This window comes from Netta rufina, assembly GCF_964035555.1.
Source record: "Netta rufina genome assembly, chromosome: 1".
In the NCBI taxonomy this organism is placed as follows: Eukaryota; Metazoa; Chordata; class Aves; order Anseriformes; family Anatidae; genus Netta; species Netta rufina.
Genome location: NC_140123.1, coordinates 68,753,380 through 68,780,150, shown reverse-complemented (window position 1 = coordinate 68,780,150; position 26,771 = coordinate 68,753,380). Strand labels below are relative to the sequence as shown.

The following is a 26,771-nucleotide window of genomic DNA, read 5'->3' as shown; positions in this document are numbered from 1 at the left end:
CCGTTCTCTTGAGTCTGTATAAAAATAATCATGGCTATGTATGCACACACATTTATATACATTTATGGCTTTCACACGTTTCAACCTTCTCCATTAAGTAAGGAAATATAAATACTCCATCAGTTGTTTTTCTGCTCCTCGGGTTTTCCGGCCTCTGCTTCTCCAACTGATAAGGTGCCGCTGCCGTATTTTTTCACTCTGGTTTCTACTCTGGCAAGTCTCTGCTTCACTTTTTGTTGAGAAGAACTGAATTCTGCCAAGAGCCTAGCAAACCTAGTCTGCAGCGTGTCCAGAGCTGTTTCAAGTCTTTCTACTTTTTCTTCCAAGTCTTTTGGGTCAGCTCCTGCTTTTGCTGCTTCCTCATCTATTAAATTGTCTTTCATCAGAATTTGTCGCCCTTTCTCTTCCAGAGCCTTTTTGGCTTCTGGGTATTCTGTGAGGGCCTCCATTAAATCATCCTTAGACAAGCAGAACAAATCAGAATAACCAATACTCCTTATGTTGGCTGTCCTCCTGTTGCCAGATTTGCTACCTTTGATGTTTAGGATGCTGATTTCACCAAAGTAGCTGCCATCGCTTAGGACTACAAATTGGGTTATGCCGTCATCTGCCACCACAGCCAGCTTTCCCTCTTTGATAATGTACATTTCTCTCCCGATATCTCCCTTCTTGCAAATGTAGTCCCCAGGACTGAAGACCGTAGGTTTCAGTTTCAGCACCAGCTCAATGAGAAGTCCAGCTTCACAGTCCTGGAATATGCGCACCTTCTTCAGCGTGTCCAAGTGGACATTGATGGCAATCTCAGCCTTCAACTTGTCGGGCAGATTTTTGAGAACCTCCTTCTCATCCACCGTTTTCTTGTTGGTCCAGAGGTAATCAAACCACTTAATAACCCTGGCTTCCAGGTCCTTAGTCACTTTTCGGAAGTGCATGTACTGCTTAATAGAATCGACTTTGGCCTGGAACTCCGCCCTGGAGGCGTTCATGTTGGAAATCATGGAGCCCACGTTACCGACAATGGTGGCAAAGATCAGCACGCCCACCAGGAAGTCGATGACCACGAAGAGATACTCTTCGTCCTTCACTGGGGGCGGTGTTTCTCCAATGGTGGTCAGCGTGAGCGTTGACCAGTAGAGGCTGTAAATGTATTTCCTGGACAGGCGCCCGTACTCCGGAATGGAGATGTTGGGGTAGACCCACGAGTCAGTTCCAAAGCCGATCAGCTTCGAAATGGCGAAGTATATGCACGCGTTCCAGTGGATGATGATAAGGATGTACAAGACGAGGTTTCCAATGCGAAACATGTTTGGATAGTTGGTCCTGGTTTCCGTGCGGTCAAAAAACTCAAACAGCCGGGAAATCCTCAGCAAGCGGTTAAATCGCAGCTCGGGGTAGTTCAAACCAACCTTCAGGTATGCCAGGTCTGTTGGCAGAAGAGACATCACATCCAGTTTGAACTGCACAGTTTTGGTATAATGGTCTCGTAATTTCTTTTCGTCCTGAACTAGCAAGCCTTGTTCAAGGAAGCCTTTAAAGAATAAAAAAAAAAATATGTATTTTACTTGTTAGAATAGAGGGGCAGTTCAGAATTACCACCAACAGTACTGAGTGACTTACATTTCAGATACCTGAAAACATTAAAACTCCCACTACTATGCATACTGACATTAATAGACTGTGAGATCATTAAATGAAAAACACTTCATTGTAAATTGAAATATTTCAATTAAGTTTCTAAACTGGTAAATAACAATGTAGAGCATTGACTCCATTACACCACAGTGCTCCCCACAGCTTTCTGCTCTATTCTGGGACAGCTGACTGTCTTTTAGCAAAAAGGACAGGGAGATTTGTATGCATAATTTTTCATGAATTGTTGGCATGACAAATAACCGAAGCTAAGTATGTGTTGAAGCAATTGTGTATAAGACCAGGGCTGAATATTTTTAAATAAATACCAAGAATAAGTAGGTGTAATGGATTACCAGAAACTTTTCCAGAACAATATAAATACCCCTGAGATCGTGAAATCCATTTTTTCCCCCAAGCGATGCTTTTTCTCTTGTACTCAGTGTTAAAGCTGACAGGAGTTTCTTTTTTCATTCGGAGAAAATGGTTTGCTTTTCTTTGTGAGCTTCCAGTGAGAGAGCTACTAAGCAGAATTTTGTGCGTTAGTATGCTTTTCATTCAAAAGATTTTGGAGTGTATTAGATTTTAAGAATTATGAGAAGACAAAAAACTCATTTGTGTAAGACTACTCATAGGAAGGCTGCCTGAGCAGTACAGCTGCAGTGCTGGTTTTTACCTCAGAAAGCTCGAGGCATTAAGTATATTCCACAGCCAAAGTTATTCACTGCAAAACACTCGGTGCAATGACAAGTGGAGATGTTCAAGTGCCTGTGCAGTAGGCAAGGCAGGAGAAAAAGCGCACTGAGCAAAAAGCAAAACACTTCCAGTTTATAAGGGATTATCACATTTTGCTAATCTTTTGGCAATCTACAAGCAGCGTCTTTCTCAGAGAACCATCTGCTGAGGAAGAGCAAGCTGCACAGCAGCTGTACAGCATCACTGCATTTCTGGAATGTCTCCAGACCTGTACATCTGCCTTGTGTGTGTGTGTGTATCAGCCTTCAAGTGTCTGTAAACTGATGGTGACTACAAATGGAAGCAGTGCTTGTGCCATGGATGTGTTACCTCCTAGGAAACTACTGAAAGAGCTGGTCAAATGTGCCCTTATTAACAGTGTTATGCACCTAAACAGAAAATGTGCAGGCCTGCATTGCCAACCTTCTCACCATGCTTTGGCAGCCATGCAGTCATTATCAGGATAGACCATGGAATTTTTGTAACTTGTATTGCCCAATTTCTGCTCCATTCATTCCCTTCACAGTAACAGATAGGAAGAGGAACTTGGAGGACAGAGTTGGCTTTTTGACAGAAGTTGGCATATACAAAGTTGAAGCCCACCTACTCCACAAAAAAAAATGAGTGTTTTGAGACTTAGGCTGCTCTCTGAAACAGACTTTTCTGTTGAACGAGGTGTTTGCTAGGTTTAAGAATTTAGCTTGCTGCTATGAGTTGTGTGTCTCCTGAAGTGACAGCATTTTTAGCCTGTCTTGTAATTATGTTTACAACTTGTCACGAGCTGTAATTACTGTCAAGCTGTCAGCATTATTCAAAAAAAAAAAAAAAAAAAAAAAAAAAAAGTAAAAATCAAAGATTTGGAAGAACTCTCATTTTTATACTGATGCGTGCAGTTTTGAACCTTTTCAAGGGGCATTTTGGGCTGTGGCTGTACCAGTAAATAGAAGGAGCCAGGACACATTTTCTGCCCCTGAGAGCAGCTACCGTGACAGCTTCTATTCACACACTGAAATTCTCCCAGCCCCCTCCAGACATAATACCACGAACAAATCCCAGCTCTGCTGTACCCCCAGCTGTGCCCAGATACTGCTTGAGGGAGTGCTATCTGGAATAGATCAAATTGCATTAAGGGCTGTTCCAGCAATTTAATGGTACGGATCAGTGTGTGTCACTGTTAGGCCCATACCACGACCTTGTTTAGTTTAAAACAGATGCTGCCTTTAAGGCTAGAATCAGCATCAGTTAGGCACACTCAGCTGCGGGATCTCAGCCTGTCTGGACTACAGAAACGGGGAGAAGAAGCTGAAGAGAAACACTTCATTAAAGAAATGGCAGGATCCTCACACATCCTTTAACATCACACTTCCTTCAGGACTGCAGCAGAGGTGCCTGGGCTAATCCCACACCATCACCACCTTGCAGGATTAGCCATATCCTACACAGCCAGGACCTCTCAGAGCCTAGAGCTGCCAGCGGAGCAGTGCTACCATTGTCTAGCAGAGGGCTGCAGACTGGAGCCTGAGGAAGGTGCCAGGTCTTGTACTTTAACTCTGTAGTCACTTCTGAGCAGGCTGCTGTACAGCGTGGCTAAGAAATCAGCACTTGTGGGATGCAGCTGGCTTCTTGCTCAATCATATGCATGAACAATATATCATGCACGGAGTGGTAGCAGCATTAGAGGTGCCTTGTTCTTCCCTTCAGCACGCAGCCTGTTAGTGTAGCTTTGGAGAACACTACTCAGTCTGCATTTGGCATGCCTACTAAGCACTGGTAGGACTGAATTTGGAGACAAGTGAAATTCAGGTGTTGGTAAGTCCAGCCTTAAAACAAACCACGACTCTTCATTTCCCTAAAGCCTCTGTTGCTGGACTCTGCATTTGGGCTATTACACTGGTCCGATCTCAGAAGGGAATTTGTTTCTAGCTTTTACATCTACATTTCTTCTGAAAACACTGTAAAACCACAGAAGGACTCACCTGTCCTGAATCTAACAAACATGTCAAAAACATAGATTACATCAGAGCAGTAGTCCAAGAACAGCCATACTTTTATATGGTCAATTTGTAGCTCGTCAAAGCAGGCCCTAAAGAAAAGAAAAAAAAAAAAAATTACAACTGTAAGCAGAGCGTATGCAACGTGTGTTCTGACAGCATGTTAGTGCATGTTACTGGCACTGAGCAAGTAAAGGACAACATACCTCCATGCCTAGACATCTGTATGCTGAAGCAATGTCTAAATAGACCCTAGGATCTTTCAGAATTCAGAGTTGTTTAGGCCAGGGACAGATCTCAATCACATACGTGCCACACAGGCACATATGGAGGGACACACATATCCTACATGCAAACCTGCATCAGATTTCATGTGAGAGATCCTCAGGCATCCCAATCATGCACATCTGCATTAAGAGGACTCCCAGATAAAAGATTTGCTTCTGAGTGGTAAACCATCCCCACCTCTCCCAGCCATTTGGCACAGTGAACCATTTCCACAGCGCTCCCTTGGTTTGATTCCAGTTGTTTTTTCACATTTTTAAAGGGAAAAAACTCGAATAAAATCCTCCTGCCCTTCAAGCATTTGTAGACACCTCGTATTAATTTAAGATGACCCTTCACTGCCCACACCTTTGCTGCTGTTCCTTTCTGGAGGATCAGCACGGGTGTTACCGTGCCAGTGGCCAAAGCACATCACCGCAGCTAGCCAGTAGGTGGCACGCAAAGGCCACAGCCAGCGCTCATGGGGGATGCTCGGTGCAAATTACGTTTTATTTTTAGGCAGATTAAAAAAAAAAAAAAAAAAAAAAAAAAAAAAAGCCATCTACTCCCAGTGACCTGCACGTGAACTGTAAATCTCCTAGGCAAGCCACCCCAAAAACCTGCAGGGAGAGAGGAAGAGGATGTATACAGGAAATGTAAAGAGACTTTAAATTTGAAACCTAAAATTGTTATTGACTTCAATCCGTACCTGCACACTAGCATACACCAGTTGTAGAACACGGGTGCTGCAATTATGGTCAGCCAGTTGTAGTACATATTGCTTGAAGGATCTATCACAAAGATCTCCTTTTTCTTCCTGGAAAGTAAAACACATAGCTTTATAGTGGCAATGTACTGAAGCAGCCTTCTGGAACTCCCTCTTCTGGAGGCTGCTCATCTCATGATTAACTCACAGCTGCCTAAGACGAGAAAGTATCCACACCAGCATCCCAGATGAGATACCAAGTACTAGCTTCATCCTGTCTGGCACACTCTAGTTCTGCTTGACCCAGCTTTGGAAAAAAAGTAAGTGAGAGTGGAAAGAAAAGCAGAGCTATTCAAATTGCTGAAAATAACATCCTTTCTGCATATGACCCCCAGTAAAGACAAAAGAAAACATTAAATCTTCCATATCATCATTCCAGCTAGAAGAATATGGCCCACTGCTAGAGGAAGAGCCTTCCTTTGCAGACTAATTTTGATGGTTTTGGCAAACCCTTCTATTACAGAAATGACCGCATGAACATGCATTTCAACAAGTAAAACACAAATACACTCAGATACATGTTTACATGAGTAAGGCTCTGCATGAACATATACAACACACACCCACACACACAGTCTGTAGTAAAAGCAAATTTCACACATTTGTAGTCCAGGCTCCCTTGGCTTTATCACAAAGTGATGCTAAAGGAAGAACACAGGCCTAGAACTTAGAGAAGACTTAAAGAACAGCATGGTGAAGTGGCACGTGCAGTATGCTCTGAAGTGCCTTTCCCCAGTAAGAAAAAAGCTTGATATTCAATAGATGGCAAATAGGTGTACTGTAGATAATAAGAGGAAAAACTTATTAGTGAATTGTGAGGTCCACAGCTGCAGAAGTTATTCCAATAGTGACACGTGGCAGTATGATCAGTGAAATGTATAATAATGCAGGGAATCCTTGGATATGTATTAGTGTGACTTTTCCAAATTTCCAAGAATGAAAAAAAATATAAATGTAATGAGAATTTATTTCATATTTGTATATATGTCTGGCATTATACATGCTATCAGCTGAATGTGCAGATTCTAATGTTAGTAAAGGAAGCAGCTTTAATCTAAAAAGTATTTTCTTTGCCATCTTCTGGCACATTTGACCCATTTCTTCAACAACACTGGTCATCACTTCAAAACTGGTGACCACAAAATTGGGTCTTCACTTGATAGAGTGCACTACCTTTTAGACACTGAAACATTTATTACCTTTGCTGAAATGTTTTTAAATGCTTTAGGGTACTGTGAAGCTCAGGCTGTCATTACACAGTAACTGACGCTGAGGAGAATTGAAGAGAATCCTTAGATGAAAGGCTTTCAAATCAAGCAAAGCTTTGATTAAGAAAGTCAAGATCTTGAGATTAATTAAATTCTATTTGGAAGCTATTCCTAACTACATGTCCTGATACCTACATAGCACATGCCACCATATATATATGTTAGATTCACATATGTATTAAGTTTATATAGAGAGAGACTCATATATATCAAGCTTATATATTATATATATGTATATATATAAACTTGAAATATATGAATCTAACATACCACTTAACTGTGAAGTCTACCAAAATGCATTTTATTTTTATCCACTACCATTTTTATTCTGTATGACTGGTAATACTAAACAGTGTTGTGTTTGGATATGTTTTGGGGGAACAAAACAAGACCAGCATCCATTTCCATCAAAAGCATTTAAATGACCTCATTTTGTTGCAGAAATACAGTGGTACCTCCTAATCAGCAGGAGCAAACTTTAGTAATTCTACTAAAGAACTGTGTCATATTTTAAGTAATCAAATCAAGTCAGCTCTGAATCATTGCAGTTATTCTGGAACCATGAAAAGCAGTTTTGCAAAGAAGGCTGCTATCTTAAAATGGCCCAATTGGAGTAAAGTGATCTTGAACAGCAAACCAAACTGATCAGAGGCAGTCAAACTTTCTTTTACTGCTTATGACAGGTCTAAATACAGGCACAAAAGACAAAAGTTTGTTGAGCACTTTCACCTTTTCAAAGGGGAAAATACACTTAAGATTTGACAGGATAACATTCTGCAGCCTACAGAACAATAATCGTACTGCAAGTGGCACAGTGAAATGCCACACTATGCTCTTGAGTGCAAGAGGTACGTTAGAAGCACATTCTTTATACTTACTCTTCTTTTTTTTTGTCATCTTTTTTGTCATCTTTTTTGTCATCTTTCTTTTCCTCCTTCTTTTCCTCCTTCTTTTCCTCCTTCTTTTCCTCTTTAACATCTTTCTTTTCTTCCTTTTTGCTGTACAACATATTGTAAGTTTTATCAATATTACCGGTTTTCTCCCGGTAGGGGAGAGGATGGATGTTGGGGTACAGGAGATTACTGATCTGGATTCTGGACAGAGTAGGACAGGATTTCTCAAAGCAACCATTCATCCAAATGGTATAAATGGTTTACAGGTTGAGGCCGTTCAAACCAACACAACCACATTACACAATCAGGTAACCAGCTGGCTGATTCTGTGCATTAGTCACCCATGCCTTCTTGGCCTTTTCACACATTAATGTACCAGGTTGGTTTTAATTAAATGCTTCCAGTTCATTTCTTCCTTTAGAATTCAGGTATTCAGAAATAAATCTATTTAATGATAATAGACCTTGAAATGGCTTAACAAACTGCCAATTTTCTCAGCATATCCAAAACCTCACAGTGACTTGTCTGAATCTTTAATGATGATTAAATGAACTGAGGCTGAATCTCCACTCTCAGTTCTTTAAAACCAACATAGCTATAATTAATTGATTACCTCTGGCTTCAGAAATTGCCTTGGAGAAGAATCCCAATCAATGTTTGAACAAAAGCAGGAAATGTAGAGAAAAGAGATACATCACATTTCACTTAACCTCAGACATCTACAGATGAGGCAGTCATCTAATAAATGCTTTATAGTCAATGCAATTAATTTGATCTATTTTAGCAGTAGGATGAGATGACCTGTGCCTGGAAGAAGATAGCAGTCACCAATTCTAAGGTAAATATGATAGGTCTAAGAACAGCTTTCACCTATCAGCAACGAGGTGAAATTCTCATTCAATTCCCCTGTTCCAATTTTTACCCCTAGATATTTCCATAGTGATGCAGTATCACAATGTAATTTGGAAAATCTCAGGCTCATTTGCTAGAAGAAACCTGAAATCCTACACTTCTTTATGTTCAGGAAAGTATCCCTCAGATTAATCAACACCACTGAAACCTTTAAAATTACACACCTCAATGTGTGTTGACTGACTTATTTTTGTGTTGACTGACTTATTTATACATGTATCTCAAATTAAAGAAACAGTTTTTCATTTACCAAGGCTGACTTCTACACTGCATCAGGAACCACTACTCAAATATTTATTTCTCTGCCATTGGCCCCTTGGACTTGTACTGCTTCTCCTTCAAATCTGACCCCAAAACTCCTTCCAATTTAGGAAACATGTCAGGATTTCAGTGTTCATCACTATGCATGGTGCCTGACCTAAAGGCCAATGCACAGTTGCTGTTGTTAGCATTACCATGCAGCTCCTCAGTGTTTCAAATGTCTGCCATTCTTACTGAAAAGAAAGAACTACAAGTAAACAATTTTCAAAGTTTTTACAAAGTTTTTACAAATTTACAAAGGAAGTGCTACTGCACATTTGTGGCTGTTGTTATGCAAGGAAAAGTAGACTGAGATAAAGAATCAATCAAAAGTTTCAGTGGTGGTGAAATTCAGAGGGAACGTTTTGACAATTCCATCTTTCTCCTACATGTTGTTTTAAAGGAGAGAAAAAAAAAAATATTTCACAAAGCAGCTGAGGCTGACACTTTTTCTCTAGCCAGAGAAGGAATACCTGTCAACAACAGTTATCTTTCATAAGTGAGACTCTTTCATTTCTGTGGCCCCTGTGCATCTCTCTCTTGAGGTACCTTCTAATTTATCATAATCCCAACAGTCTGTAGTCTGGCAGTCAAAGGTGCTCAGAGGAAAAAGCTGGCCATTGTCAAAGTGATGAAAATATCAGCTACAGTTCCCAAAGGGCAGGAACTCTTAGGTCTTCTACACAATGAAAAGCACAAAGCTTCAAAAAGACCTACATCTTTTTTCTTCATTGGTGCTACTGAGTAACGTGGAATCCAGTAGCTAATAAAACAGCTGTTTGTGCTGCCCTCCTTGCCAGCAATACAGTGGCATCTATTCTGTCTCCAGCATGTTAAAAGGAAGACATATCTTCAGACTTAGAAAGCATCTTCATCAGCCCCTATAAAAACACTGTCACAGTCTTTGAATGAGTTGAATATTTGCATTTCTCTTCTGTCAAATACTTTGCAAATCAAGTAATTTTCAGACTGTCACATAGGTAGACAGACAGGTGTTGGCTTCATTTAGAAACAAAGAAACCGAAACGATGGAAGTTTTGCCCAAAGTACGAGTCATTGTCAGAAACGGGCTAAGAAAGCAGCATTTCCATTCTAATTGGTCCTTTGGGACATGACTTGTAGGTCAGGCTTCAGGTTTCTAATGTGTTTTTTTTTTGTTTGTTTGTTTCTTTCTTTCTTTAGTTTTTGCTTTTTTTTTTTTTTTCCCAGTCTAGATAAAATGCTATACATTTGTAACACGCTTCTCTGTATTCCCATTTCAAATTTAATAAAAGCTATGCAAACAAAACAAAACAAAGTGCCTCAGGAGAGGGAAAATATGTTCACATATGTGCACTGAGTTCAGATATGAAAAAAAAAAAATCCTGAAAGTGTGTCTGACATAATCAGAAACCATCCTGGTTATTTTTTTTTTTTTTTTTTTTGCTGTTTCTTTTCATATGGAAAGCAACAAAAGAAATTAACTATTGGCAGTACAAGAACAGAATTGCTGCTGTATGCTGCAGAGCAGATATGTCCTCAAATAGGTGTAGTTTAAGACATGCAACAAACATTGGTGTTGGATGATTTTACATTTCAGAAGTTCTTCAGCTTTTCAAGAGATTTCTTTTTGGAACAATATAAAATGTTTTGTCAAATACATAAAATAGAATGGGTTTTTTCAAAACTTGTTGTAATGCAAGCCTTATTATGTTCCCTGTCACCCCCTCAACATTTACACCAACCATACCCGGCAGAACTAAAACACACATTTTAGAAAGAAGGTTAGTTTCATTTAAACTGCCCACATAAAGGTTTTCTTGGTACCCTACTCCATATCTACTTCTCATGTGACAGCAAGAAATTTCTGGGGCGCTTGGATTTCCAAAAGGGAACTGGTATGTTAAAAGAGACAAAGTACTTATAGAAAATGAATATGTGAATCTCATTTACAAACTGAAGCATTAATATAGCCATTGACAATGCAGTAAAATCAGCCAGTTGAACTATAGGAGGTAGGGACTAAACGTCTAATTAATCCAATTCACTCCCTGGAAGGCAAGGGTAACTTCAGACAAAAAGAAGCTGACAGGAGTCATGGAGGATGCTTCTAGTACTAAGAAAACTAGATCTTTCTTATAATTAAACTATATTCTTAGAAAGGGCTTAAGGTGACATAAGGAGTTTATACTACAAATGTTACTAGGCTGGAAAAGGGGAAGAAAGGAGCTAGTAGTGGGAAGGTGTACAGAGGTTATCAGTACTTACTCTTCATTGGTGTTGTTGCTATAGTTGACATTAAACCTGGCCAGGGGCCATTGACTGCAGTAAGTTAAATAAAACACATTTAAGAGCGTAAAGACTTTTGGCATTTCATACACGTGTTTACCAACATGACAGACTGACTTACTAGCCTCTCACATATGCACTGATAAGATTAGGAAGGTCAACTTTGACTGCAGCGATAAGCCCCTTTGCATAACTATTTCAAGGCACCAGTTTCTCTTTGTCATGTGCTAGACATACACGTTTGTGACCACATCTGATGTCTGAAGCTTGTTCTCTGGCGTATTAGTGCACGATAACACGTAACTCACTATTTTTAGCCCTGTATGCATTTGGCTGCTATTTTAAACATTCTTCAATCCTTTCAAGTCTTCTTCAGAGACGCACTGCCAAGGCTTCTGTAACAAGCATACCTACCTTTGCTGCAGAATTAAGCTTTCACAATAGAACTGAGGGTTATTGTAATGTAGCAACAACATCAAACTGAGAAAATAAGAATGAATACTTCCAAGTTCATTTCTTCTAATACACTTTTGTAGAGGCTTGTTGGACCAGGATCAATGTTCTCTCTAACAACTCGGAAACTTCAGTTGCTACTGATCAAGACGCCCAAAAAACCTCTTGCCTGCTGAATCAAGTGATTAGAGGATATCAGTCTGGCTAATTCAATAAAAGGCAATTTTGAGTTGAATTTCTAGGAAGCAGATCAAGTGAAGATGATATGGCTGGGCTGACCCACAACAAATCAATGTCACCTGTACTACCATGCAGAGCCCTTCAACAGTTCTTGCTTTACTATGAATTATTAGATGAGAACTTGAAACAAATCAATGGATTACTTGGTTGTCCACCAATTTTTAACTAAGTGAAAATCCATGGCAGTCTGTGCTTCAAAATATAATGCAAAACAGAAGGTGAACTTTTGCCTTTGAACTTCATTTTCCCATCTCAGCTGGAGTTAAATTTAAAACACCAAGTCACATATTTATAAAGGAATAACAATTAATCAAGTCAAAAGACTGTAAACACATAAAGGTTTTTCTTGCAGGCCACTGTTGTTTCCCTGGAAAAAAATCAAGATAAAACTGAACCAGCCTCCCATACCAAAGATGGAGTATATGCTAATCGGTTAAGACATCAGCCAAAAGATTTTCTCATTTCTGCATCAGAAGCCTTCTGCAATGTTAGCAGCTGACCTTCTGAGTAGGTGTAACTAAGCAATGATACACTCACACAGCTGTTGTTTGGAGTTTCCTAACACTTGCCGCTAATTTGCATAACATGATTGTCCTGAAAAGCCACAACTAGCAGCATCCCAGATCCTTGAAATAGGAACTGCATTCATCCTCTGTGGAGAAGAGTTCAGCAACAGCAACTTACAGAGGTAGCATACGAGAAAATTTCAGGGCTGAGAACCCATTCTGCCAGAAGCAGCATGATCAGAATACTTTATTTCAAGATATTTGCCAAGGTGTGTTTTGGGGAGAAAGAGAAAATCTGCTGAAAGCCATAACACTTCAGTTACGTGAAGATTCCTGAACAGCATTAGGTGCTCTGTTCATGTCCAATACTAACCTCCTTATCCAGTTCTTAAAAGATGACCAATGTCCTAATCACCAAGAAAATACCGTACCCTCAGTCTTTTTCCTTTAAAATTTAAATACTCTTCCTTACCTGTTTACTCCCCCAGGACGTTCACGGATGCCCAGAAAGGAGCGGATGTTACTTTGCCTACTGGACACCTCTATGAGCTCTGGCCCTCGGATTCGCTCCAGGAAAGAATCAGGTCTTTGGTCTTCATGGTGCAAATGTCTTGTGGCCCATGACCTCAGAGATACGACAAATCGTGACAGCCTGCACAGGACAGACATACAACATTGACTGAACCAGACAAAAATGTCAGATGGCTTAAATCATTCCCACAAAGAGCAGCTCAGGAGGACTTCTCTTCGCTTTGCCACCTGCCACAGAAATTAGACTTGATGGACTGTGTGAACCTAGACACTTTCCACAGTTTCATACGTCACCTTCTGCAGTGGATCGGGAAAGTATCCCACACATCAATCTCTAGTCCACTGTACCAGCATTGCAGTAGCAACAAAATATTGATTCGGGGTAAGTTTGCCAAGTGGTTGTGGTACAGACAGGACCTTCTGATTTATGTGATAATGAGGGAATCCTGGCCTGACAGAATCAGAGACATACGTGTAAAATACTCATGATATCACACGCTCAAGGCACAAGCAGTAGAAACAAAAGCTGAATAGTTGGTGAGGGAGGATGAACTTTGAGACTTCAGTCACCTTCCTTTTTATTTTAAAGGGTCTGTCTGCAGATATATTAATTGCATGTAAACCTGCCTGCAGCATAGAAAGCACTGTTTGTTCATCCTAAATTTCTAGGAGAGCACTGAAATAAGATAATCAAAACATTATGGCAACATAATTAATTTAACACTTTATCACCATTTTCTTTTTATGTACCCACTAATTCACTAATTCACATTACAAATCTTTATAATGCCTTCTGTCAAAGTTCAGATGGAAATGTTTCTGAAAAATTGGAAAAAATGGAGACTGGAATCTACAAAGGCGATTTTATTTCTTATTCACACAATATTCTGTATTATTTCCTACAAGCAGTCCAGTTTGGACATAAGTGGTGTTAATTCAGATTTCCCAAACGTGTCCCTGAAAACACCATAATGAAATCCTGAACAATCCATAACTTCTTACAGAGGCCTTGGGCTACTCACTGAAAGCTCTTTATGTTCCCTCTGCATCACGTAGTATTATATATGCTCAGAATTTACAAAGACTCTGATGTGAACGAGTTAGATCTTATGGTAAAATACACATGCTTTGAACTGTATTGCATTCATATCAAGGGCCTAACTCATAGATCTTGCCCAGGAACTCTTACATGGAAAGAAAAAGGACAAAAAAAAAAAAGGCAGGAAAAATATTATGTATCAGAAATTAGAAAAAGTTATTTTTAGTTCTTTATCCCTATACCAACATAGCAGCATATAAATGACCAAGAATTTCCAACAATTAAGAGAATTCAAAGTCTACCAGGAAGGCAAAAGAAAAACAAAGATGCACATAAAAGACTGAGATTAATAGATTCATCACTCTATGGAAAAAACACCGTATAAAATTAAACAATAAAAACAAACATTAAAAAAGGAAGCTTTCAATATTAATTCATACATTTAGAAGTTTCTGGTTTAATAAAACATACACCTATAAGCATGTCTTCCACTTAAAATCAACTTCTTGCAGACTTTGCAATCTCCACATAGAGGTGTCACTATCTGAGAACCAAATGGGGAAATACAAGTTTGTTCCCTACCACCCAAAAGGCTGAAATGTAAACGGTACTCTAATTGAAGCTAATTTCATAGCATTTTTTCTTTGCTTTTTGAAATACACTATGCTTAAACTGAGTATGCTCTGTAGCATGTATAACAGCGGTATCAGAAGACAGTTCTGTTGTCTCAGCTGGAAATCTTTAAAGCAGACATAAGTGTTTTTTTTTTAAGTTCTATTTCAGGCTTATGTTCTAAGATCAAGTAAAGTAAATGACTTAAGCAAATGGTTGACTTGAACTTTGCTGACTCAGGCTCCCAATCCAGTATAAACGTAACTGGATTCTAAAAACAGAAACCCTCTCTCTTCCTTTGCCATAGCTACCTACCACCAAGGGAAACATCATTATGTCTTACCTAATACGAAATTACAATTGTATCAGTTATCAAGCGGAACCAAACATTCATCCATTTACTTTACAGTCTGGTGTCACTTCATGCATTTCCTTAGTAATCAATATATTTTCAGTTCTGTTCATGTAAAAACAAATTATTACTTATTTTTTTAAATCAGACTAATTTGTGTGAACTCATTTAGCATCTCTATTATTCTAAGTTTTTTATTAGAAATGAGTAAATGAGAATGAATGCAAATGAAGGTCAAAAGCACCTTCTGTTATTTTTATAGACTTTCTTCAGCTGCACTCCATCCATTTTCTTTGGGAAGTGACAGTTCTTCTTACTTTACCTTGAAATAGTGATCAGTCTCTTCCCAACATGTTAACATTGGAAATGGTATTAATTAGCATGTTACCTTGCCATTGCTCCCCTGCCTGTGAATGAACTCGTCTGGGATCCAGATAAATATCCTCCCTCCACAGAAATGACTCTCTGCAGTTCTGAAGACGTATCCTCACACAGTGAATGGGTTCTGCAAAAGCAATTTTTTTTTAATTATATATAGCCTACTACAAATCTTCCCCCAACCAGTTCTTAACACTAATACATCAGAAAACTGTGCACCAAATTGTCCTCTTTAAAGTAATATGCCATGTGTTTGATAAATATAAGGCTAAGGCTATATTCCCCCTATTCTGGAGCCATCCAATACTGAATGAAGTCAGTGGAGGTTCTGCCATCTGTCCCAGCAAGCTCAGAAGCAGATTACTGACTGGTCAATATAACTCTGGAGTACAGATACACAACTTGGGGAAGCACATTTGCTACTCTATCACCTCCTTTAACACATTAGCATCTTTCCTTTAACATGAAGAACATCTTCAGGGGGCTTTGAAGTAATTGTCCACTGCTTTTTTTCAGTCTTGTTCTCCCAGACATTGTTTGTTTAACTGTCTGAAATTTCTAGCACTGTTGTTCCTTCACATGGCTCAAAGGATATAGGCACCCCTTTTCCTTTCACTGTTGCTTGGATCGAGTGGGAAAAACTGTGATTTTACAGTAGTTAATCCTGAGCAGCATCACTGCTGTTCTTACCAGCCTGCTGCCACCAGCTGCATAACTGCAGCCATAATGCTGCCTGCATCATCAGTGAAACTCCACCTATTTTATAGGAAAAGAAGCTACAGATGTTCAAAGCTACTCTGGTAGTGATGAGCTGAGGCACCTCAGGACATTGGCAGATGCAAAAAAAAATAATACAGCATCGCAGTAGTGTGCAACTACAGATAGTGATTATACTGTTATGTGCAGTGTCTGCCAAATCGCATGAGTTCTTGTAATTGTAAGACTGCTTATTAGCAATGAAATAATTAGCATTAAAAAAAGAAAAAAAAAGAAAAAGGAGAGAGAGAGAGAAAGGATGAGATTAGAAAGGATGAGATTTTAGCCTTATCTTTCAGTAATAGAATTTTGGAACTGACTTCACTGGAACCAGGACGTTATCAAAACTCACTCTGGATTTTTTTATGACTCCTGGGGTTTTCTCTGTGTTTTTATTCTTTAGGATCCATTTTAGAAGACTTTATCACATCAAGGACATATTTTTCCCCTTCATAATGCAAACAAGAACTCTCACTGTTAATCTGCATTGCCAGAAAACACTGTATAATATGATACTTGCAACAACTTCATAAGAACTGGCAAATCCATTTTTGTGTGTACTCACAGCAGAGAAGCTAACAAACAAAGAATTACAACTTTATTATTTCTACACAAACAACCAAGCTACCAAAGACAGTAACTCATAGTACCGTAGAATCACAGAATCATTAAGGTTGGAAAAGCCTTCCAAGATCATCTGGTCCAAACACCCATCCCCCTACTGCCAACATCACCTACCAAACCATATCCCTAAGCACCACGTCCAACCTTTCCTTGAACACCCCCAGGGACGGTGACTCCACCACCTCCCTGGGCAACCCGTCCCAGTGCCTGACTACTTCTTCTGAGAAGAAATGTCTCCTCATTTCCAACTTGAGGCCATTCCCTCTGGTCCTATCACTGGTTACCTGTGAGGAGAGGCCGACCCCCAGCTCCCCACCCCTTCCTTTCAGGTAACTGCAGAGAGCAATGAGGTCTTCCCTGAGCCTCCTCTTCTCCAGACCTGGGCACACTGCTGCCTCATGTTCAGGCGAGCATCAACCAGCACCCCCAGATCTTTTTCCTCTGCACAGCTTTCCAGCCACCCTGCCCCAAGCCTGTAGCATTGCATGGGGTTGTTGTGGCCAAAGTGCAGGACCAGGCACATAGCCATGTAGAACCTCATCCCGCTGGCCTCTGCCCATCAACCCATTCTGTCCAGGTCCCTCTGCGGGGCCTTCCTACCCTCCAGCAGACCAACACTTCCCCCCAACTTGGTGTCATCTGCGAACTTACTGAGGGTGCACTCAATTCCCTCATCCAAATCATCAATAAAGATATTAAAGAGGATGGGCCCCAACACTGACCCCTTGGGAACATCACTGGTGACCTGTCACCAGCTGGATTTCATTCTGCTCACCACCACTCTCTGGGCCCAGCCATCCAGCCAGTTTTTAACCCAGCAAGGAGTGTACCTGTCCAAGCCATGGGCTTCCACCTTCTTCACCAGAATACTGTTGCCTTTCATGAACCCATACTGACTGGGCCTGATTCCCCAGTTGTCCCACACATACTTTGCATGATTGCATTCAAGATGACCTGTTCCATCACCTTTCCTGGCACAGGCTGATAGGCCTGTAGTTCCCTGGATCCTCCTTACAACCCTTTGTAGAGATGGGTCTCACATTAGCAAGTCTTCTGTCATCTGGGACCTCCCCAGATGACCATGACCACTGACACACACACAAAACTTTTTTTTTTTTTCTTTTGTTTTTATTTTTCCCCTGGAGCATCTGCCTACATTCCTTCCAGGGAAATGATACTACACTAGACAGTCTTTTAGACTGCACAGGTCTGTTTTAAAGACTTTATATTCCTCTTTATAGGAAAATGTACATCTCGTGCATCTTGTGGGATCTTAGACAGCAATGGTTTCTATCATTGCTACTGTTCTTATTTATTTGAGTCCTGAAAATACATTTTTAAAGTAGACAGAATGAGTTCTTAGAAAATAACTCTTTTTGTCAGCCAGTCAAAAAAAACCTGACACAGGCCCAGGAAATCAGGCCAAACAGATTTTTGCTGCAGTTTCAGAGGAAGATCTATTTCGATTTTATTAGCCTCCATGAGCACAGAGAAACAAATTTAACACCATGCAATGTTCTATTTTGATGTAACTGTGCTGGTTTAATAGTGGGAACGAGAGCCAAGAGCCAAGCAGGAGGTGAGAATTGTCACCCAAAAGGCATTGTTAGCTAGCTTTATTTATTTTATTTTATTTATTTATTTTTTTGTGCATATTTTTAGTTGCAGTCTCCTTTATTCCTGATATTATTCTGCTTTGGCATCTGTTTGGGCATCTGCTGACAATATGCAAGAGGCTAAGAATGCAGATACCAAAAGCAATACTGTCCCTCTAGCTCCATTCATCAGCACAGAGTCATGCTTGCTAGTTACATCATCTGTTAAGTACTTCATGTGCAGGATCATCACCTCCACACTTAGCAGTGTGGAAAGGTGTGCTCCACTGTCCATACACAGGCTCAACATACTTTGTATTTCTGTAACATGAAGTTTTACCAACTTTCTGTCCTCCTACAAGCAGTATCTACAGAGAACTTACTGGCATCCTCCAAAAACACAAAGTTTTTGCTTTGATTCTGGGAACAACTCAGGGTATGGCTTTTGGTGTCTAGAGCCAGAAGTATGTTGAAGAAATAGTGTTTTAATCCAGGTGAAAAAAAATATATACATGTATATTCTTAACAGAAATCAAATCTGATTCAGAGTCCCATAAAATGAATTAAAATTTTCCAATGATTTAATTACTCTTAGGTCAGATTCTTACCAAGAAGTGATCAGATATACTCTGTGAAAAATTTGTATCTTATGCTCCAAAAAAGCCTGCTAAACTGTAGGGGAAAAAAGGCAAAACTCTCAGACACAGCTACTGGAATCACATTTGATTACGGACTCAGCTCAACTAGTGAAAACTTGAATTCCTTATTTTAGTTTGATTGCTTGACTGTATTATTCTATATGTGCATCAAGATTTTCTATAACTAGGTTTATGTTATAATTAAATATAACAATTGTTATGTAAATTCTGGCTTAACTAGCAAAAAAAATTATAACAAAAAGACAACTCATGAAAATCCAAATAATTTTGTGGACAGTACAATTAATACACAAAAGGCTCTGCCAGGCAAATCTTAAAAATGTACCTGTCCAACATTATCCAGCAATCATAAACACATTCCATTTTCATTCACAGAAAAGCAAATTGAGAAGTAAACCTAAAATAATATCTTTCTTCCATTATTATAACTCCCTCTTATACAACTCACATGCTCATTTCTGATTTTCCTTAACCATGTGCAGATGACCCAAGAGGCCTCATTTGTCATCTGGCTTTATATTGATGCAAAGATACAGTTATAGGTTGGGCTTTTGATGTACCATATTCAACACACATGGCCTAGTCTTTACTTTCTATTTACAAACACTAACTCATTCTTGTCTGGACTCCATGAGCTTGTCTGGTATCTGCAGCGAAAGAGTAGCCACTGCCAATACTGTCCAAGGCTGTTACACTGCCAGAAATCAACATGAGAAGAGAATACACAGTGTGCCAAGAAACAGAGAGCAGGTCACAAAGTAGAAACAACAGCAGATGACAGTGCCCCTCAGCTTATGCTGAAAAATATTTTTTTGCTCCATGTCTCAAGGAGGGAAACATACACTCTTCATCTTTCCAAAGAGCAGTTTATTCCCATGCTTTTGAGCTATCAGAGTAAACTCTAGAAAGGATATTTACATCAGCACTTTTTCTGTACCTTTCTCTTGCCTAAATTTGGCTCTAAATTTGCACAAAGTTCATCAAGTAAATCCTAGAAGACTGTTTTCACCTAAAATGCATGGAAATAATCCAGAACTTTCGTTTAGTAGAAACTGTTCTGATCAGTTCAAGGGGAATGAACAAAGCCCTTTTGAGTAATAACTGGGAGCCAGACTTAAAGAGCAAGATTTGGAGCCAGATGGCAGTCACCTAAATTGAGGTGTCTAATAAAAGCTATCTACATTCCCATTATAGTCAACTGAGGTCTTATGATATGATTCACTTGCCTCAGACAAGGAGTCTAGCACCATTTGGAGTGTCTCAAAATACATGTACTTTCTCTTTTGGACCTCCTCTGGGCACAGAGGTCTGACTTTATATCCATTAGCACCAGCTAGATGCTTCAAATACTCTTATGATATCTCAAATAGTTTTAGATGCCTGTGTTTATGCAACCAAATACCTCTCATAATAAACACAGACATAGGAGCCTGAAAAGCCATTCAATTTCAGGGTAAGCTGAACAGCTCTCTAGGCCCCACTGACTATTATTGACTACATCTCCACTGATGATAGTAGGAACTTAGACACCTACTCAAATAAAGACACAGAAATCCAGATGTCTACAAGGCACAGTTGAATCCCACTTCCAAATTTAGATAGCAAAACCATGTCTGTAAAATATTGTGCTCTCTCTCCTATGTGAGCCATTTCTACTCAGAGGAAGGATTTTAAAAATCAAGACCAATTTATTATTTTTTGCTTTGCTGATTTTTGTTTTACAAAATGGTCTGGGTTTACAGCACTACACTATAAGAATATGGGCATATGTATCCCTATCTCCGGTACAATAGAGAATAACAGTTTAAAGACCACCAGCAGCTTCCTGTTAATTTTTTCAGTAAGTGCTTTTCCTTGATAATACCACATTCCACAACAGAAAAGCACTTAAGCACATCCTTAGCATTAAGCATAAATTTAACACTCACTGACTTTAATGAGAACTAAGTAATGTGCTTAATTGCTTTGTTGAACTACAGCCAACAGGAGTTAGAGGAAGATAAGAAGTTTCACTAGTCTAGAAAAACCCATGTTTGTTTTCTTGTTTGTTTGTTTGTTTTGTTTTGTTTTTCCTATTGTCTATAGTTTTAGAACATGCTAACCTGAATTTGAAAAATGTGTATCAGAATTCTTCCTTGGATGAAGGTAAAGACCAATGTCCCACAGCCATCTCCAACATGAAGATCTGAAAGTGGAAGCGTCTGTGACAATGACTGAAGCTTTAAGTATAGAACTGGAAACAGAAATCATCTTTGATGTTTGTGACAGATAATAAATGAAACACTTTTTATTATCTTCAAGCTCCCAGCCTTCCAGATGCATTTACAATCTCTCCCTTGGCTTTAATTCACATTTTCTTTTCATAGAAAAAAAGGATTAACTTTTGCCAAATTAAACAGGATGAAAGACTTCTATCTTATAAAAAGCTAATTTGTCTTCTGGTAAATAATAATCATATTCTTATAGACTGAACAGTCTAAAATACATTTGTGTTCTAATGAACACAATCATATGTAGTTTTGCTCATATACATACAGTTGTTTTTTTTCTGTGGTATTACAAAGGTATTATATATACTCACTGGCAATCACTTCAGTGAGCCAAAAACCTTAAACCTCTGAGCCAAAAGCATTAAACCTCCCTTTAAAACAAAACAAAACAAAACAAACAAACAAACAACAACAACAACAAAACAAACCTTAAAAACCTTTAACTGTGATCTCTTTTACAGAGTAAGATCGTATCTTATTACTCATCTATGTACTCCTGTAATGAATCCTGACCACAACAAACTTCATTTTAAATAAATGTCTCTTCAGGACCACATTTATCATGATAAAGTGCAATTCACATTTCAATCCCTTTGTCTTAAGTCATTGCCTCTGAAACTGCAGGTGACTGCAGTGATTTAATTCTACATTTAGACCTTTATAACCACGCTGTCACATTCCTGATAGTAGGACCATTTTGTGACTGAGCTGCCGATCACTAATATTCTCTACCCCCCTTCCACACCCCCCAAAAAAGGAACATAAGGAATGAAAGGCTCATTTCAATCTGTTTTCCCTGTTTTTGAGATATGACTGTAAACAGTCATGACCGACAAAGTGATATGCCCTTCCAAATCACCCCAACACCATGAAGTAGTATAACTAAGTCAAACAAGCCACAATTATACTGCACAGAATAAAAGCAGCTCCATTTTCACACCTACTTGCCAGAAGGTATCATGTAAGCAAAACAGGAAGGACAAAAAAAAAAAAAAAAAACAGTCTGAAGAGGACAGGGATCACATCCATACTACATGCTAGGAGCATGCAATCCAAACTTAACATAACCCAGGCAGTCCTATTATACCTACAAGCTTTTGAGTACTTCTGGTCTGGGTACACAGCTGATCAGCAAGAGACCACCAGAAAAGACCCCCATAGCTGAGATGGTTAACCACAACCCAAAAGCAGGCCACTTTTTCAAGCCTGTACAGGTGCTGTGGATCATCAGACACTTTCCAGCAGGCCCAGCAGCATTTGCCCAGACTAGAGAAATGACTGGTGCTGTGTAAAAGATAAGTCCAAAGCACACTTGTTTATTTGAAGCAGCTACTTCAAAAACCACTGAAACAGAGGAAAGTGAATGTAAAGACACCATTACAGTTCAACTGTACAGTGAGAGGCTCTGAAAAGACACTACAGAAATGTTGGTGCACTTTATATGCTATATATGCTCTGTATCACAGGAGCCAGGCAGTTTGAAGAGGTTGCTTTTAATAACCTTCCTAAGGCTTTTCACTGCATGGCACTGGGAGGATCCCTTTTTCTCCAAATCCCAAGCACACTCCAAACGTGGGTCCTTGCAAGCTTCATGGTGACTCAAGAAAGGTGTTTCTACTTATTGAGCAGGTATAATTACCATCAAGGTGGAGATAATTTTTATTCCTGAGGTAATACAGGTTATAGATCCAAAACTATAAGCCATGATTACTTTCCTGTTGCTGTCTCTTCTGTACTTTGGATATACACTACTAAGTCAGTTAAATACACAGGGTCAACAGTGACGTGGGATAACACTTCCAAAATGCAGAGCCAGAGGAAAGTCACAATATATGCAGCAACTTTAAACTCCTCTTGCAAATTATGCAGCAATGTGACTGTGATGAAATGAACGCATTACCTGATAAAGCCATTTTCAATCCTTTCAATATCTTCATCAGCAGTTCTGACAGACAGTCTGTGTGTACCAGGGTAGGAGTGCTGGGTGTTGATTTTTGCCATTTTGCTTTACATATCAACATCTAAATGATACCTGAAAAGGAAGAAAAATGGCGTTTTGTGAAGGCTGCAAGAGTAATGTGATGAATTCTTAAAAACAGTGATTTACTAAACCAACACAATGGTAAAGAGCAAATTCAACCATTTAAAGAATAGCCACTGGTATTTACACGCACAATATGACAGCCATTCCCTGACTTATTTGCACTACACTTCTCATTTGAAGAAGAGAAAATGCTAGTAAAAGTGTAACCACAGAAATTCAGTGTGACAAAGAAAATCCATCACAGCCAAAGAAAAGGTTTACCTGACACTATTCTTCTTTGTCTCTAGGGTTTCTGAATATCCACATTGTCAAGCATATTATCCATAGTAAAACTGCATGTAACATCTCATTAAAAGAAGATTTGCATTTTAAAATTTCATTAAAAGAAGATTACCATTAGACAGTCAACCAAATAAGTTGGGTGATAATATGTGTTAGGACAACCAATTCCACTTTAAGTCAATCTCCTTGTGCTAAACAGTATCTATTTTATGATAAAGCTGTTTATTCTGAAATTGCATACTGACCAAACGGAAAATTAATTTAATCTATACCTCAGCTTAACACATGACATGCATTAATCCTATGTTATCTAAACTCTGCACTAAGGCATACTCATAATTTTTCCGTTGCTTTCTAATATTACTTTTGCTACAAGTGTTTCAAGACAAGCTGTGTTAAGGTATCTACCTGCCCAACTTCTATGAGACCTAGAAAAGTTATTCACCTAAGTTCCTTTCCAGATTTGTCCCTCAATGCTTTACTGACATTAGTAAGTCTAATTCATATCACATTACCTGCAAAACAAGTTTTAAGAGTCAAGACAAGTACCTTCAAAATGGCAGACGGAAAGACTTTCAGTGAAAGTTATTAATTTTAAATTCATTAAGTATTGAAACTTCATCCAGGAACCTTTTATATTTGAGACATGCTGGAATCAAATTCTGTTGGGATGCCTCAGACAGACATTGTCCCTTTCGTGCCTTGTAATCCCATCTCACAGACCATACAACACACAACTTTAGCAGCCAATGAAATACAGCTCTTACAGAAACTACATTTCTCCCCTATGTTATTGCTGAAGCAAACGCATCATTGGCTATTAGATCTATGTTATGCATCCAGTTTCCTAAAAAACAGACACTTCACTTACCCTCTACCCCATTTCAAGAGAACTAAAGGGAATCATACATGACATTTAAAATTATTTAATATATTTCAAAATATAAACCAGATCAACTTAAATTTTGCATCCAGACATAATGAAATGGGTCTAGAAATAGTCCCCACTTATCATACTTAACTCTTGGAAACCTGGTTAGTGTTTCTCATTTTAACTCATTATAGCTCAACTGATACCTAACTGTGTCAGTTTTTAAATGCATATCAGCTAACTTAAGCTTATATAGGGAAAAAAAAAAAAAAAAGAAAGAAAAAAAAGAATTTCTATGACACGCTGATATAAAAAAATAAAAAGAGGTCTTTCAACCCATTCTCACATTTGAATGTTCACTCAGAAGAACTGATTCCCGAAGCAAAGATAATTTATGCTAAAAATATATCTACATATAAAAATATTGACTGAAACATTCTTACAAAATCAATAAATTTTGTATGTTAAAAAGCATTTTGAATTGCTACTGCATATACATTATAAATATCAATGAATACGATTTGCTTTCAAACAATTCAGCCTTTGAGAAAGAAATATTTTAATAAATTAACCAGCCAAATGAATTTGTTTCAAAGTTGATATGGTACCAAAAATATTTTATCTTCAGGAAAATTTTTCATTAATTATTTTTGAGTTATAATTATAGCTTCTATTATATACCTGCTACCACAGAAATAGATAGGTGCTTTGGTGATTAGAATGCTTGTTTTGCCCAGCAGTGAGTATTTAACTCCCATTTCACAAATATTAATTTGAACTTAATTTGAGATAAGATTAAAATGTGGTTTTCCTTTAGTCATTACTGATTTTTTTCAAGTTCAGCATACCAAAACCTGCAAAAGTAGCCTACCATTTATGCTCTCACTGCCCAGGTCCCAAAACTTGATGTTATAACGGGAGGCTACAATGCAGTAAGCAGGGAGTTATGAGCACTTCATTTAAAAACAGAGCAGCATGCTTCCTGCTGGCAAATTATTGTGCACAGACAAAAGGCACGGCAGCAAATTGCTTCTTCCTACTAATACTTTCTCTTGCTGCCTGTTGCATTTCCACTGCTTAAAGCTATACTAAGTCTAACGAAAGGGAGCTTTGGAGTAAGGTGGCATGAGTTGCTTGAATTTTACTGTGCTGTCTAGTCCCTGCTCTCCTTTAAAGCTCAGCCAAATCATTTTTTTTTCTTTAAACCAAAACAGAATTCTCCATCCCATTGCAGGAGCGTTGTCACTCTTCCACCCAACAGCATCATGTATTCCCCATGTACCTCATTAGACTTCCACTTTATTTTACTTCAAAGTTTTAAAAACCTGATGGTGAGGAAAGCAGAATGATTCATAAGTAACACAGCACTGACTTTGTTCTAAAGATGCTTTTCCAACACAAAGTTAGTACTGAGTTAAGGTCTTCACTAGTTCTGCCAGCTAACACAACAATAACCCCGTCATTAGCTGTGATGATTCACAATCAGATTGATGTCTATCTACAGCAGTTTTTAAACTAAAGTCACCTGGCTTATGATATGCAACAAAATGAGTATCTCTGGTAACACAATAGGAGTATAAGATAATAAAAACCTTCTGAATTCTAGGGATGACGTAGCCAATTTGCTACCAGCAACAGGTACTACCTCACTGAAAAGAGACATTGCCTCTGTAAGTGTATCTGTAAGCTTGAAACTGGCATGGCTTCTCCAGATATACTAATCTCCTGGAATTAGATATTACTAATCTGGAATTAGACACCACTAATAGATGCTGGATATTGCTAATCTCCTGGGATGCTTTGAATACGCTCGTGGAGTAGTAAGTACAGCAAAGTGTTGCACTCTTTATTTAGCCTTTCAAAAGCTGGACTACTGAAGAAACAAAACAAGCTGCTAGATATAAAACCAACACTACTTTGGAAGAAAAGCTAGCTAAGAAGATGGAAAGCAACAACAGGATTAAACAGTCAACCTTCACCACTGCAGAAGTTTAAGAACAATACTCCTCAGGCTTCCGTATGAAAACCTGTCACTAATGGTGTGGATGAAAAGAACTTCAGAACTTCAGCAGTGAGACAAGATGTCAGGATGGCAAAAAATACTGCAGAAACAAGAGGAGTGCAGGGAACTTCAACTAGATCAATTTCTCAACTTGATGGCAAATGACATGCGATGTAGAGAAATGCAAATCAATGCATGCCGGTAAAAAGCATGTAAACTACAATCTTATGGGCTCCCAAACTGACCGTGTGCTCTCACAAAAGAAACATTATACAGGTACAGCTCAACGAAATGCCCTGCTCAGTGCCAAGCAGGCCTGCTGACACAATAGCTAACAAGATGAGGAAAGGTGTATACATGGGTAGTGTTAATAACACAAAGAACATGAAAACTGCTCCATGAAACAACAGTGCAGACCCATCTGGAATACTCTTAGTCCTGCCCTTAAGAAAATATACTGCAGAACAAAAGCATGGCAAGGATGATCAAGAAAGTCACTGGATAAGAAGCTTTTTATTATTAATTATAATT

At 38.8% G+C, this 26,771-nt stretch overlaps 1 protein-coding gene across 1 annotated transcript; it reads right to left on the bottom strand.

Annotated features, from left to right (window-relative positions):
- Nucleotides 1-119: 119 nt before the first annotated feature.
- On the bottom strand, nt 120-23,042 carry CNGA3 (cyclic nucleotide gated channel subunit alpha 3; the record flags this gene model as incomplete). The annotated part of the gene is made up of 7 exons (XM_084286781.1): nt 120-1,528; nt 4,341-4,447; nt 5,329-5,436; nt 7,532-7,651; nt 12,698-12,877; nt 15,148-15,264; nt 22,942-23,042. 7 exons carry the CDS (start codon nt 23,040-23,042, stop codon nt 120-122), a joined length of 2,142 nt encoding a protein of 713 aa, XP_084142907.1.
- Between the last annotated feature and the right edge of the window lie 3,729 nt (nt 23,043-26,771).